Raw genomic sequence first — 16,542 nt, forward strand, 5'->3', positions numbered from 1 at the left:
GCAGCCTACTCCCACACTGACTCCACCATCTGCAGAGATGCTGACCTGCCCCCAGGCCTCGTGTCACGCATGGTGACATAGATGACACCGGGCTGGCTGGTCTGATGGGCAGGGAGGAGCAATGCTTTACAGATGCCTCAGAGTGATGTCTGCAAGCCTGAGGGATCAGGTCGGGGGGATCAGGGAGTCTCACCCTGTGAGACTCCACCTGCCCCCTGCTCCCCGCCACCCTCTTGGGCCTTCGGAAGGACACGCCCCTGACTGAGTGCTGCTTTGACCCGTGCACTGAGTGACCAGTGACAGCAGTCTTCAGAGGGCCCAGAGCAGGGCATGGCTCTGCAGCAGGGTGGGCCCCTTGTCCACCCAGGCCTGCGACCCCCAGAGGCAGAGCTGGGGCCGCTGGATGAATGGCCACCAGGCACCAACAGGCAAGTCACAGTCACTGGTTTGGGGGCGGGAAAAAGATTGCAGAAAAAACCCACACCTTCTTCTGCAGGTCATTATTTTCCTTTTGAGAAATGGCTCCTGGCTTCCTACAGGGCCTGGTAGGGGAAGAATAACTCAGCTGAAAGCCGGGGGACCATCGTGCAAGGCCAGCGCCCACCCCAAGAGGGTGGCATCAGGTCTGTCTAGCCCGAGTGCTGGCCCGTCCGCACCTCCAGCCCTGGAATCGTCTAAGGGAGGCTCCTGCCCTCCAGGGAGTAGGGGGGAGCCGGGCAGCACCCCCACCTTAGTCACACCACCGTCAGGGGCTTGTGATGACACTGACCTCGAGGGAGAACCAGTCGGCCCGAGGAGCTGCCACAGAGAACGGGACTCTGAGACGTGCACTTTGCTTCCAGGGCACCAGGAGCCCGGCGCTGCATGTCCGCGGACACGAGACACGGGGGGCATCACATCCCAACCCGCAGGAGGCCCGCAGCCTCACAGAGGCCGAGGGCACGGGTGCAGGAGGGGGGCCCTACACCCACGTCCTTCTCAGGCCTCTCTAGTCGCCTCTGTTTTTTGTGACCCCCTTTTCAGTTCACGTGTGGACAGCTGACCCTGGCTCCCCAGACCAGCAGTGTCTTTGATACCCTCAGAATGACTTGATCGGAATACACTTTTTTTTTTAACTGAAACACATCCTGGACAAACTTCTGCCCATCTCGACGGCGCCATGCTGCCCTACCACAGGCACACTGGGAGCTGTCCAGGCTGCGACCTTTCAAGCAGGATGACCGTCATGTGGTCTCGGGGACGGACACGCTGCAGCCCCCCAGCCTGCTTCCCTCGCCCTCGGGACATGTCCACGGCCACCATGCAGACTGCGTCTAGACAACGGTCTGCTTAGCCTTTCAAACACATAATTCACTTTGTTGTCACCAGTGCAGAGTGTCACCCCCATTTCCATGGTAACCCGTTTTAGCTCCTTGGAAGCGTGGAGCCCACAGGATTCGTGACTTCCAGGAAATGAGGTTCAGGCAGCCTCTATTAATCAAGGGAGTGACAGTTACTGGATTAGTGACCTCTGAAGATCCATAAAGCATCACATTTTTCATGTATCACTCACTCTGGCTAAATTCTACATTCAGAAAAGAGTCCACTTCATGAGGGAAAAGCTGAGTAAGAATGAAACCTGGGATCACTTGCTTTTCTGTTGCTGAAAAACCTCCCATCCGGCCTTTGGCAGACGAGTGAGGGTGGGACGGGGTGATCTAGTTCTTCATTTGGGGAATTCAGAATTTCCAGGTACTTTACTACTTCAGTCTGTAGTTACAGGGGTAGAGAAGGTTTCCTGAAGTTACTGTCTGCTTCCTTAAGATCCCACCTCTGGATACCACTCTGTCCTCCTTGAGTCAAGGAATCAAGAGCTGGAGAAGGGGCCTCGAAGGGTGCCTGGGCCCAGGTGAGTTCGGCAAAGTCACAGGGTATCAGGCCAATTTACAAAAAAATGAGAAACAATTGGAAAATGAAATTAAGGACAAAGCGATTTTCACATTCCTGAGAATTCTGGGCACTGAGGCTGAACGCAGGCAGAGTGGTCCCCCAGAGCCCAGGCATCCTGGCGGGAGAGCCACAGGGTGTCCCTGGGGGCCCACAGACCAGAGGGCTGGGCAGGGCTCCCAGGACCATGCTGGATGAGGAGCCGAGCAGCCGGGGTGAATGCGCTCGCCCAGTGGGGTCCCACCGAGGGAAGGAGCGGTGGGCTTCACCTGAGAGCTGCCCCTGTAGGGCCTTGGCCCCTCCCTACTCTCCTCCAGCCCCTCGGGTCTCCCCGGGAGGAAGCCCTCAATAAAGCGCTGACAGCCCGTGAATTCCTGGCTCGGAGGCTACTTTTGGGGAACCCAAGTAAACATAATCCTCTTGGTAAAGACTTATGCATAAACTTACATGCACACATGTATACATGTGTATGCACACATATCTTACTTATTACACTGGATGTAATCTGATTATACTGAATGTATTATTTGGAGCTTTTCACATACAATTGTAAGTCATAAGGGTATAAAACGAGTTGCAGTAAGCACAATTTTAATACCATAATAATCGGGTTCAAATTTTCTGCTGAAAGAGATCGACAGTTTTCTCTTAAGAGATTATCCACCTGAGTAATTTTTTCTTTATAACTGAAGTTTTTTCAACTTGATTTTGCTCAGTAACTAACACAGGCCATCAGGATGTGCCGAGGAGGGGCTGAGGTAGACACACATCAGAGAGACCTGAGTTCTCATTCCACCTCATGACTCCCCGGGTCTGTGGACCAAGTTCTCAAATTCTAAAAAATGAGTAAACTCTAGATAATGAGTTTCCTTATCTGTTAAACAGTGCATTCCTTAGGAGACTGCCATGACGACTGAGAATTCAGACGGTAAACCTCAGCACAGGCCCCGACATGCGGAAAGGACTGGGTCCAAATTACCTGACAGGGCAGCCACCGAAATAACACAGCTCGGACTCAGGGAAATGGGGCTCACTCACTTGCAATGTGGTGTCAAAGACGACAAGCTTGGAGCTGGTTGGAACGATGTCGTAACACTTGTGTGACCTCATGAATCGCATGTAAACGCCACTTTCTGAGTCTTCTGCTGAAAAGGAGAAAACAAGGCTAGTATCAGTAATAAATAAAAAAGAACTTCCTCTATCAGTTTAAGAGTACACATGAAAAACCTATTGCTAACACATTTAATGGAAAATAAGAAATATTTTTCCCTCTAAGAGCGAGAAGCACATGCCACTCAACCCTGCTGTGCTTGCTGATGCAAGAAGGCAAGGGAAGAGATGAAGCCTCTGGGCTGAAAAGGAAAAAGCAAAACTGTCTTTATCTGGTGGACTATCTGATTTTCTGCATAGAAAACACCAAAGAATTAGAAAAAATCTCCCAGATCTAAAATAAAAAGAAAAAAAGTTTAGCAGGTCACAGATGGATGAGTAAGTAAAAAACCAAAAAAGACACATGCTATTGTATTTCTACATACTAGCAAGGAACACCTGGAAATCTGAAAAAGTTAAAGGCATCACTTACATAAAAACGAAATGGAAATAAGGATCTACATAAGGAGATCTGGAAACAGTAACTGCATGAACAAATATGCATTAACGAACAAATATGCATAACGTCATCTCTATTATTTCAACTCCTGTAGAAGCTAACTGACAATTGGCAAAAGGAGTGACAAGGTGCTGGACTCCAAAGCTGTGGCTGTGGCTGGCGGCCCAGGGCCCACTGCCTGCAAGGACCTCACTCCTACCTCCTGGTCCACTCACGGGACACACCTCCAACACCTTGCAGCCCACACCGACCTCTGCATTTGGGGAAGATTTAGATTACCTGGATGGTATCCAGGGAGGAAAAAAAACTGCTTTATTATTGTTGTTCGGTGGCTAAGTCGTGTCTGCCTGCGACCCCATGGACTGCAGCACACCAAGCTTCACTATCCTTCACTCTCCCCCAGAGCTTGCTCAAACTCATGTCCATCGAGTCGGTGATGCCATCCAACCATCTCATCCTCTGTCGTCTCCTTCTCCTCCTGTCTTCAATCTTTCCCAGCATCAGGGTCTTTTCCAGTGAATCAGTTCTTTGCATCACGTGGCCAAAGTACTGGAGCTTCAGCTTCAGTCCTTCCAATGAATATTCAGGACTGATTTCCTTTAGGATTGACATGGTTTAATCTCCTTACTGTCCAAGGGATTCTCAAGAGTCTTCTCCAACACCACAGTTCAAAAGCATCAACTCTTTGGCTCTCAGCCTTCTTTACGGTCCAACTCTCACATCTGTACATGACTAATGAAAAATATATAGCTTTGACTAGATGGAGCTTTGTTGGCAAAGTGATGTTTCTGCTTTTTAATATGCTATCTGGGTTTGTCACAGTTTTTCTTCCAAGAAGCAAACATCTTTTAATTTCATGGCTGCAGTCAACATCCGCAGTGATTTTGGAGCCCAAGAAAATAAATTGTGTCAATGTTTCCATTTTTTTCCCCATCTGTTTGCCATGAAATGTTGGGACTGGATACCATGATCTTAGCTTTGTAAATGCTGAATGTTAAGCCAGCTTTTTCATTCTCCTCTTTCACCTTCATCAAGATGCTCTTTAGTTCCTCTTTGATTTCTACCTTAGGGTGGTGTCATCTGCCTATCTGGGGTTGTTGATATTTCTCTCAGCAATCTTGACTTCAGCTTGTGGTTCATTCAGCCCAAGATTTCACTTTATTATGCATACTAATTAGAAAGATGGGACTTCCCTCATGGCTCAGTGGTGAAGAATTTGCCTGCCAATGCAGGGGACATGGGTTTGATCCCTGGGTCGGGAAGATACCCTGCAGAAGGAAATGGCACACCTCTCCAGTATTTTGCCTGGGAAATTCCATGGACAGAGGAGCCTGGTGCGCTACAGTCCATGGGGTCACAAAAGCACCGGACATGACTGAGTCACTAAACGATGACAACAGAATTACCAAGACGAGAGTTGAAAGTGTAAAATGGCACGACAGGAACCAACTTCCCTGACTGTGTCAAGAAGCCCGTCATTCTACTTCCGACTGTGGTGAACAGAGTCCATGCTGGCTGGTTTGCCAATTTCATGATAAGCTGTTTAGTGAACTACTGCCAAGCCTCTGTTTCCCATTCTGACCTCTCTTCGGGGCACTGTAACCCGTAATTCCAACGCCTGTCTTTCCCATCACCTCCAGCGCAGCCCCCTTCTCCCACTCTCCCTTTCTGCTCGTGGAATAAAGTCAGCCGACTCTGGCTGGTGTTCAGGCTCCCGGGCCCGGCTGCTCCGTGACCTTGCTTGCCCGTTTCCTGTCCTGTCCAGGCACACAGCTCTCTCGGCCAAGCTCCCTGCAGCCCTTAATCTCACGTTCTGGCAGTCGCTCCTTCTGCCGTAATGAAAACGTCCTGCTCTCCACTTCCTTGCCCCACTTCAAATGCCATCTTCTCCACAAGGGCACTGACTGAGTGCTTGTTTCTGTGCTGCGATCCCAGGTATTACAGGAAGTGACCTCTTGCAATTTACGTGACAACCTTGAATGATGTGCCTGGATTTGCTCCATATGTGAGCCGACTCAGCAACTGGGGTGGAGTCAGAAGTTAGGAAGTGACGGGAGTGGGGTTTCAATCCGTGTCGAGGAGCTGCTGTCTGCTTGGCCGTCCCGGTGTGCAGACACCTGGGGTGTCCTCCCAGCACGTGAGCTGTCGGGGGCAGCGAGGGCTCTGGGATGTGCGTCCCCCGATGGGTGAGGTGCTGGACTGCATGAGGCTGCGGGCGGGAGCGACCTGAGTCAGGAAGGGCAGGCTGCGTGATGACTCTGTACGTCCCATGGCTCCTCACTGGGCGAACCGGGTGTGATCTGCACAGCTCCAGTAGTCTTTCTCTTCCTGGATGCTAATTTCTTTGAATGGTCAGAATCTTACCCACTTACTGTGTTAATTAAATCCATTAATACCTATTTATTGCAGATGGTCTTAGTGTGGGTTCTCCCACAGCTGACCCATGAGACCAGGGGAAGTGAGATGAAAGGAAAAGAGTCAGAAAGAAAAACACTAATATAGTATATTAACACATACATACAGAATTTAGAAAAATGGTAATGATGACCCTATATGTGAGACAGTAAACGAGACACAGATGTAAAGAACAGACTCTTGGACTCCGTGGGAGAAGGTGAGGGTGGGATGATTTGAGAGAATAGCACTGAAGCGTGTATATTACCATATGTGAGATAGATCGCCAGTCTAGGTTCAATGCATGAGACAGGGCACTCAGGGATGACCCTGAGGGATGGGGCAAGGAGGGAGGTGGGAGGGGTGTTCAGGATGGGGACACAGGTAAACCCATGGCTGATTTATGTCAATGTATGGCAGAAACCACTACAATATTGTAAAGTAATTAGCCTCCAATTAAAGTAAGTAAATTAGTTGTTGTTTTTTTTTTTTTTAAAAGGGGAGCTCCAGTGATCTTCTTGGTGGTCCAGGGGCTAAGACTCCACGCCGCTCCTAATGCAGGGGGCCCAGGTTCGATCACCAGTCAGGAAACTAGATCCCACCTGCTGCAACTAAGAGTTCTCAAGCAGCAACAGAGACAGAAAATCCTGCATGCCACAATGAAGTCCTGGTGCAGCCAAATCAATAAATAATAAATATTAAAAAAAATAATTAAAAAAAAAGAGGAGCTCTAGTTGGCAGGTCACAGCTCCATGCAGTTGCAGCTACTGGGGACCCCGGAGAGGCTGTGCATGCCTCCGTATCAGGACCACCCTGCCTGCTTCGGATAGGGGTCACCCTAGGGTATTGCTCCTGCCTCGAACCCACAAGTCCAGCTGCCAAAGAATACCCTCAGGTAGAGGCGTTCAGATAAAAGAACTTGGATGCAGGGGAGTTACCCATGGCATCAGCTCCCAAAACTATAAGTTTTGTGTGCTAAACATATTTTGGGGTACCATTTTAATTTGTCTGATTTTAAAAAATATTTAAATAAACATTTTACTTTGAATAGCTTTAGATTTATAGTAAAGCTGTAAAGACACAGCAGCTCCTTGTATTCCCCACATCTGGTTTCCCCAAACGGATCATCTGAGGTCCATGTAGTCAAAGCTGTTTATTCCAGTAGTCATGTGTGGATGTGAGAGTTGGAACATAAAGAAGGCTGAGCACCAAAGAACTGATGCTTTTGAACTGTGGTGTTGGAGAAGACTCTTGAGAGTCCCTTGGACAGCAAGGAGATCCAACCAGTCCATCCTAAAGGAAATCAGTCCTGAATATTCATTGGAAGGACTGAAGCTGAAGCTCCAGTACTTTGGCCACCTGATGCAAAGAGCTGACTCACTGGAAAAGACCCTGATGCTGGGAAAGATTGAAGGCAGGAGGAGAAGGTGACGACAGAGGATGAGATGGTTGGGTGGCATCACCGACTCAATGGACATGAGTTTGAGCAAGCTCCGGGAGATGGTGAAGGACAAGGGAGCCTGGCGTGCTGCCGTCCACGGGCTGTAAAGAGTCAGACATGACTGAGCGACTGAACAGCAGCAATTTCCTGAGATATCATTCCCCTAAAGGATGCGCTGGTGTGTCTGTCATGACCAACGAATCACAGTGATGACTGACGCATGGTTAAAAACTCACACTTTAATCTCAGTGTGGACTCTCATTCTCTGAGTCACAATCCAACAGCTTGTTAGGACCAGTGCTCGGGGCGGCAGGGTCCCTCTCGAGGACAGGGCTGCTCGGGGCGCGGCCCATATTCCCGGAGCCCACCGGGGCTGTGACTCCCTGCCAGCCGCCCTGCGGGGTCCCTGCTCACAGCTGCAGCCCCCATGCCAGCGGGATGTGGGGAGCTGGGCCCTCAGGGTCTCGCTGTGAGAGGGACCCCCTCATTTCCCTGGTGGGTGGGTGGTGTGCCTTCAATCACTAACATCTAACAGCAGTGGGGTGTGTTTGTCACGACTGTTCAACTGCCTTAATTGTCACCCCTCCGGGACAGCATCTCACGGGCAGCCCTGTCTCCTTAGGCTCCGCAGACCCTGACCTGCCAGCCCTGGTAATTCTGAGGGCCACTGGGAAGGTACTTAGGATGAGGTTCTCCGATTGGAATTCGTCTGATGTTTTTCTCATGCTTAGCCTGCACTTCTGGGTTTCGAGGCAGGTCTGTAACCTTTTTTTTGTAATGTAAAAAGCTTGACCAAGTAAAGCAAAATGTTAAATATGTAAAACAGATGATAGTAAATTGAATTTTGGTTTGTTACAAAGGCTGGATTACTAATGATGTAATAATATTGCTAACAAAAATGTTAGCCTTTAAAGTTAGGAGAATAAAGTATAATACTAGGAAATGTCACTGCTTCTCCACCTTTGGTAAAACTTTCTGAATAGGGCACCGTTTATTTTATTTCTATTATGATGAAGTCTCCAATTGTACCTGCAGGAAGAAATGCACTGAAACAGGAAATAAAGAGTCAACTGGAGTTAAACCAAAAAATAAAAAAAAAAAACCCAAACCAAACCCCCCAAACCATTCAACCACATGAGGCTGTCTGGAATACGCTACTAAAATTCCTGAGAAGGCCGGTTCAAGCTCTCGTCACTCAACAGGTAACTGGGGTTAAGACAGCATCCTAGGGTCCCTGGGGAAGAGTGTAACTAGAGGGTGTTTCACTGGCACCCCAGTCGTAGTCTGTGAAAGCTGCCCGTCGTGAATGGATGGACGTTACACATTCCATCACACGCTAACCCAAAGCCATTGTCCAAGGGAGCGACTGAAGACTACTGCCGTCTAGGAAAAGTATATGTTGGAACTGTTTACCTATGAAGGTTAGCAGAACAGTCTGGAAACTGCGACATCTAAGCTTACATGGGAACAATTCTACATGCTATGTCCCTCCCTGAAAGCAGATCTGATAACACAACACCCTTGACACGTCCTCACTTCCCAGCACAGCCATGCCACTCAGCCGCCACTACATCCCCTAGGAATTTCACACCCTAGGATCCCATCCACACTTCCTTTCAAAGGCAGTTTCTCGGCTCTGGGACCTCGTCCTTGTGCCTGCCTCTGCCCAGTGCGCTGCCCCAGGTAGGGGCCACTGCAATCCTACCTGCCTTTCTGAATGGTGTTCCTCTGGAATGACAGAACAAGACCCTTCTGGAAACAAGGCTCTCTGCAGGTGTACTTAAGGTAAGCATCTTGAGGTGAGGTCAAAAGCTATGACAAACCTAGACAACATATTCAAAAGCAGATTATCACTTTGCCCACAAAGGTCCGTCTAGTCAAAGCTATGGTTTTTCCAGTAGTCATGTATGGATGTGAGAGGTGGACCATAAAGAAGGCTGAGCACTGAAGAATTGATGCTTTTGAACTGTAGTGTTGGAGAAGACTCCTGAGAGTGCCTTGGACTGCAAGGGGATCCAACCAGTCCATCCTAAAGGAAATCAGTCCTGAATATTCACTGGAAGGACTGATGCTGAAGCTGAAGCTCCCTATGGCCACCTGATGTGAAGAGTTGACTCACTGGAAAAGACCCTGATGCTGGGAAAGATTGAAGGCAGGAGGAGAAGGGGACAACAGAGGATGAGATGGATGGATGGCATCACCGACTCAATGGATATGAATTTGAGCAAACTCTGGGAGATGGTGATGGACAGGGAAGCCTGGCGTGCTGCGGTCCACAGGGTCGCAAAGAGTCGGACACGAATGAGAGACTGAACTACAACAATACCACCACCACGGTGCATTACGAGGTTGTACCCTAAATGCAGCTACCCACGTCCTTACAGGAGAGAGACGACACACATAGAGAAGACCATGTCGGGTGGAGGCAGAGATCAGAGTGACACTGCCCGGTGCCGAGGAGGGCGAGCAAAGACCGAAGGCAGGAGGAAGGCCTGGGGCGTAGTCTCCTGGAGCCCCCAGAAGGTGCTGGTCCTGCTGACTCCTGGGCTCAGACATCTGGCCTCCTGACTGCAGGAGGATGAAGGGCCCTTGTTCTCGGCCACCAGGCATGCGGCACTGGGTCACAGTGGCCTCAGGAGCCTCCTCCGCCTTCCTAGTTCAGTTCACAGGCCCAGAGCGCCTTCCTCAAAGACCCTCAAGCCACCAGCACCCCCTCCACAACCAATGCCCCCACCGGGGCTTTGTGAGTAACGCCCTCACACAGTCATGATGACTTTTGTACCAGTTAGACATCCGCGGTGGGTGGCAGCTTCAGAGGCAGCAAGTTCCTCAAGTGGGTCAGGACAAGCTCATACCTGCTAACTGGTATGGAGCTGACAGGCATCCCAGGGAAGGGCAGGGGTCACGGTAAGGATCCAACCCCCATCTTCAAGAGCTGAGGCTGTAAGGCTGCAAGCAAGTGTTAGGTCACTTCAGTCGTGTCTGACTCTTTTGTGACCCCACGGACTGTAGCCCACCAGGCTCCTCTGTCCATGGAATTTCCCAGTCAAGAATACTGGAGTGGGTAGCTATTCCCTTCTCCAGGGGATCTTCCAACCCAGGGACTGAACCTGGGTCTCCTGCACTGCAGATTCTTTACTGTCTGAGCCACCAGGGAAGCCCCAAGGGTGTAGGATGAGAAGCACTTTAAAACAAAATTTACACATCACCCAGATAGCACTAAACAACAACAACAACAACAACAAAACCCAAATTAAAAAACCGACTCCTTATTTCCAATTCCTATTAATTTTAACTTAATGTAAGATCTTTCATTGTAATTCCACAAAGAAAAAGACTATCAATAGGTTAGTCATTTTAACATTTGTCCTTTATACTTTATTATACATTTGGAAATGTAAGTTTACTATATTCATACAGTATCTTTGCTTTCTGTGTGTGTTAGTTGCTTAGTTGTGTCTGACTCTTTGCAACCAGGATTCTCTGTCAATGGAATTCTCCAGGCAAGAATACTGGAATGGATTGCCATTCTCTTCTCCAGAGGAACTTCCCAACCCAGGGATCAAACCCTGGTCTCCTGCATCGCAGGCAGATTCTTTACCGTTTGAGCTACAGGGAAGTCCTATCTTTTCTTTTTAGAAAATCATTTAAAATATTTGAGCAAGAAATAAGCAAAAACCATTTAAAATAGCTGAGCAAGAAATAAGCAGAAAGGGAAATATGAAAGTTTAAAGTATATGCAAAAGATTAAACTCTTGTGGACATTTTCCTGAAATGCTTAGATACATGGATATTAACAAAGTCAAAGTTCAAACGTAATTTTGCAGGACTTACAAGGTAGCAGAATAAATGAAGTGTGTTAGTTTTTGTTTTTCCCTTTCAATGCTTGGCTTTGTGTGTGCTGGGGGCAAAAGGGTCCACTGAAGACAGAGATACAGATGCTCTTCCAGACAAGGGGGCAAAGAGTTATTAAAACAGTAGGAAAAGTATATGTAAGTAAAGGCACAAAGTTTCCGCAATCAGTTAGTTGCAACAAATAAAATAAACAGTAATATAAACAAAATAGACAATAAATAATAAAAGAAAATAAAATTTAAAGGTTAGTTGCAATAAATGCCTAAGGAATGTCACAAACAAGGCTGTGACTTTGAAATGACTGATTCCCATCCACTTGAAAATTCTTGGAACTACATGGCTCAAACATCTACCACAGCCAATGTTTCTTCCTTCTCAGGAAACAGAGCCCAACTTCTGAGCTGAAGCAACAGTGAGGACCAAGGTTGGCACATAAGGATCCAGCCCCCAGCAGGAGCCAGCCAGGAGATTAAAGAACCCTTTGAGACTGGTGATCCAGAAACAACCTGGGGCCACCCCAGCCAGCTCCTGCAACCCGAAGGAGTTTCCTGCTTTCTCCAGCTTATTTCTTTAGGATTTTGTTAATGCAACATAGGTTGAATTTTATCAGCTGCTATTACAGTATCTACTGAGATGACCAGAGGTTTCTCTCCTTTTATCTGCTGACATTAATTCCTTGGTGGATTTCTTAATAAACTGCAATCCTGCATTTGTAGGACAAGACCTTGTTTGGTCACCGCAGACTGCACAGCTCACTCTGCTGATGTTTTTATGGGAGTCCTGCCCGTACTTTAAATGCCAGGCGAATCGTTTGTTTTCTGCTTTGTGTGCTACCGTCTGGTTCTGATGTTCGGATCAAGCGAGCTCCACAGAAGGAGCACGGACCCTGCTGTCCCTTCCTGAGCCCTAAAAGGGTAACGCCCTTTAATTCCTGGAAACAAAAAAACTCTTTATTGAGATAATTCATATCTATACAGTTCACCCATGTGAAGAGTATAATTAGCTTTTAACTTCTTTTATGGTGATTGATAAAAGGGATAATCGACCAGGAAAATACAAACTGGTGAAACTTACTCAAAAGTAACTGAAAAGATTCTTGAATGTATTGATATAATTTGATATATTCAGATTTCTTTCAATGTGATTTTCTAAATCTCTGCATTTATTATTAACAAGTCCTCATTTCTAACACCGGGCATTTTCACTCTTTTTTATTTTTATTTTTTTCTTGAACAGACTTGACACAGGTTTATCCATTTTATTGGTCTTTTCCCAAGAATTAAGCTTTAGCTTTTGTTGAGCAAGACTATTTTCTGTATTCGATTTCATGGATTGCTGACATTTCCATAGCATTTCTGGGGCAGGGAGGAGAGAGACATGAACATATTCAACAAACCACCCTGAACCACAGTGTGGGACTCAGCGCAGTGAACTGGTCAGGTACGGCTCAGACAGGCTTGTCACCCTGTCCCCACCAGCGTGCTTCGGTTTGACATCTGGATTAGAACGTGGTTCGGAGACGCCTTGACATATTTCAGGTACCGCGCTTTAACACATCTGTAAACGCGTGCGCGTCTCTGGGGTTTAGCGACACAATGGGTCCTCATGTCGCCTCTAACACAGCGCAGCATCCTTCTACAGCATGCGGAAGTGCTGCCCAGAGTCACAATTTCACCCCTAAATGCGACAAGTGACTTGCAGAGTCAGGCAGGGAGGACACATGGTTCCCTGCTGAGCCCACAGGCCTGGGTACGTCAGTACGTCAGGCACATCAGTACATACGTGGGTACGTCAATACGTCCGGTACGTCAGTTCGTTGGTACGTCAGTACGTCAGGTACATCAGTACGTCAGGGAGCACGCGCCTCTCTAGCGGGGGCTACAGGAACTTCGGGTGCTTGTGGGAGCCTGTGTAGAAAAACGAACGGGGCACGTCTAGAGCAGATCTGTGTCAGAACTGCCATCACATTCTGTGGGGTGCTCCGCAAGTTCCTTCATCCCCTTGGCCTGGATCTCTTCGTTTGTAAAATGGGGAGGACACCATCTTTCCTGCAGAGTGATTCTGAGGGATGGGATAGATCACAGGCGCTGCTGACTGGATGGTACTCATATGATAGTCACATGCGGAGACGTCTGACCCCGAAGTCGTCGCTGGGCCAGCGGCAGTCACCGGATGAAGCTCTGATGGTGGCCTGATTCTACCTTTTGGCTCGTTTGCCTTTCTGGTCCTTTCCAGGGGCATCACCGTAGTATATTTGTGGAGACTGTACAACAGGGCAGGTACCATTACATTCAGGTTATTTAATGCATGGATAATCCTATTTAGCTGGGTGCTATGATTACTTCCTGCTTACACAAGGAAAAACTGAAGCTTGAAATAACTTGCCTAAGGTCTCATAGCTCTTAAGTTGAAGAAGTGGGACTCCAACCTGGGTCTGACTCATGCTCTTGATTACTTGACACTAATTACACGTGCAACTTAAAGGGGGAGGGGACAGGCCACATGCGTAAGAATCAAAGCTCAAGGAGTCACTATGAAAGGAAGAGCCAAACGAAGGGACATCTGTCTTCCTGAGGTCTTACTGAAACAAGTACACATTCCACAACACGTGGTCTATGACAAACAATCTACTGGTAGCAACTTGATGCTTTCTAACTGTGGTGTTGGAGAAGACTCTTGAGAGTCCCTTGGAAAGCAAGGAGATCAAACCAATCAATCCGAAAGGAAATCAACCCTGAATATTCATTGGAAGGACTGATGCTGAAGCTAAAGCTCCAATGCTTTGTCCATCTGATGCAAAGAGCTGACTCATTAGAAAAGACCCTGAAGCTGGGAAAGATTGAGGGCAGGGGGAGAAGGGGACAACAGAGGATGAGTTGGTTGGATGGCATCACCGACTCGATGGACGTGAGTTTGAACAAGCTCCAGGAGATAGTGAAGGACTGGGAAGCTTAGCATGCTGCAGTCCATGAGGTCGCAAAGAGTCGGACATGACTGAGCAACTGAACAACAACTTACTATTAGAAACAAATGACCAAAGTATAACCTAAAACAACATGAATCAGGTACTACAAAGTTCAGAACCTCAATGATGTGACGTAAATTCAGATACACAGGAAATAGCTCTAACTGGGGCAGAAGCAGCAAGTGAACAGATTTAAGACGTGACTAAAATTTGACCAAAACTTTCCCAAATTAGCTTCCTCCCCAAAGGACCTTCTCCTTTGAGCATCTGAGTGAAGCTTGACTTCTCCCCTAACACCAGCACAAGTGCAGTCACAGCCACAAAAGAAAGATCTAAGAGACTTTTTCCTCGGACACCAGGTTATGGGAGTAAGTTATCACATTTCCATCCACCGTGACTGCCTCTGAAGCTGTTCATGACAGAGTCCACTCTGACCTCACGTTCAGGAGCGGGAGTCTTGGCACACCTGGGAGGTACACCCAGGTCATCTCACCTCTGCCTAGTCACTGCTCTTGGATTAGCACACATCAGCCTGGCAAGGGGGCTTCCTCTCACTGCCTTTAATAGAAATGCCTTTATTTCCTCATAAGAAGTAACATTAACCACTGAAGTACACTGAGCCCACGTGCCAGAGTAAAGGTTAAAGCTCCAAAAACGATGAGTTCACGTATGTGACAAATACTTACTGAAACTAGGTCTTGTTTATCATGATACCTCTGAGGTCTGGCAAATAGCAAGTTTTCAGCCCCGTCCTCACACGGCTTACATGACGGCAAGGAAACATGAACAAATACATTTCTCCTGAACAGCCCAATCAACCAGGTGGGGTTGTGATATAAGGTGTGAAGGCTGGTCTGGGGATTCCAGAAAGTCGCCCTTCCTGAGGGAGTGACATTTAGGCTGAGACCTGAAGAAAGCCAGCGGGTGGCTCAGAGGACAGGGAAGAACCATCCAGGGAGAGGGGACAGCCCGCCTGAAGTCCAGAAGGCGCAGAGAACAAAGCTGAGGAACGTGCAGGAGGCCTGGAGAAGGGCGGTGTGAGGTGAGGCAGGCAGAACGGAGGGGCAGAGAACATGGGGAGAAGACCGGACTCCTGCCCAAAGGCAGAGGAAGCCAGAGAAAGCTTTTAAGTGTGGAAATGATGCCATTAGACACATGTTTTTAGAAAGTATCACTAACTGCAGCATGTGAAGTTAACTGAAGGGGGCCAGAGTGGATGCTGGGTGATCAGGCTGTTTAACAGTCGGCAGAGAGGTGACGATGGCAGAGTGACAGACGGGAGGGATTCAGGAGGTGACAGGGAGAGAAGGGACGGCTTGGATGTGGGGAGGGTGGGTGAGAGAGGCAGAGCTCAACATCATTCTTGTTAAAATACAAAATAAAAAAACCAGGGGGACACGGTGCCCATTTACTGAATCAGGCTGGGGGAGAAAACAGAAGAGGGGAGCGGGAGGCTGGGTGAGAGAGGTGGTGGTGCCTCACGTGGAGACATCCAATAGGCAACTGGATACTTGGGAGAGATGTGGCTGGAGATAACTGCGGGAGCGTCACCGGTTATTAAAGCATCCTGTAATTAAATAGACGGGATTAGAACACTGGGCAACAGGCAGGGGGTAATTACAGCCCTGGGAGTGAGTAGGACTGTCTAGGGGAGAGGACAGGAGGAGAAGACAAGGGGGGCTTCGGGCAGAGCCAGGAGCAAGTCCCATATCTAATGTCCGTGTGAGTCAGACCTCACTCCACCTGCTACTACAAAACAGAACAGAACCAAAAAAGGAAAAAGAGGAAAACCACCAAGGAGACAGGGACAAGGAGCGCAGCCGGAGTGTTCCATGGGCAAAGGGGGCGGAGGTTGTCTCTGGGGACGGCTACTAAGAGCTCAAGATGAGAAGAGGACTAAGTGTCTGCTGGAGGTTGCAGAACAGAGCCACAAAGGACCACCTTGGGGAGCCTGGGTGAAGAGGTGGAAAGGGGCTGAAGAAGAGATGGGAGGTGAGGGCGTGGAAAGTGGGTTTCCGGGTAAGGGACTACTTCCTGTTGGGAATGCAGGCTGGCTCGGAGCCCGTGCAGTGAGCCTAACGACCGTGTTTGAAACCTGGTGACCCCACCTTCCCAGATACATCCCCTGAGGTATCTTACTTAACCTCTCACCCTCTTAGTGTTCCCCTCTATAAAACAGGGATGATAAAAATATTTACCTCTTAGAGTTGCTCTGAGGTTTAGATGAGATCAACGTAAAAGATTTACAACAGTGTCTTAATATACCTAGTACACACCAGTTACTATAAACCAGAAAAAGGACACAAACATTCTTCCACTTTTCATTTCACAGGTAAGATGGAAAGTCCCCGG

At 48.2% G+C, this 16,542-nt stretch overlaps 1 protein-coding gene across 9 annotated transcripts in view; it reads right to left on the minus strand.

Moving 5' to 3' along the window:
- The window catches only part of PRKAG2 (protein kinase AMP-activated non-catalytic subunit gamma 2), a 293,387-nt gene that overhangs the window by 37,150 nt on the left and 239,695 nt on the right, over positions 1 to 16,542 (minus strand). For 6 of the 9 annotated variants that reach the window (XM_043873272.1, XM_043873274.1, XM_043873273.1 and 3 more), the window contains one exon: positions 2,965 to 3,071. In XM_043873272.1, the coding sequence (XP_043729207.1) occupies positions 2,965 to 3,071 (107 nt within the window). The remainder of the gene's footprint in view (positions 1 to 2,964; positions 3,072 to 16,542) is intronic. The other 3 variants (XM_043873271.1, XM_043873277.1, XM_043873278.1) reach the window with 1 other exon arrangement.

The sequence above is a fragment of the Cervus elaphus genome, chromosome 18 (assembly GCF_910594005.1).
Source record: "Cervus elaphus chromosome 18, mCerEla1.1, whole genome shotgun sequence".
In the NCBI taxonomy this organism is placed as follows: Eukaryota; Metazoa; Chordata; class Mammalia; order Artiodactyla; family Cervidae; genus Cervus; species Cervus elaphus.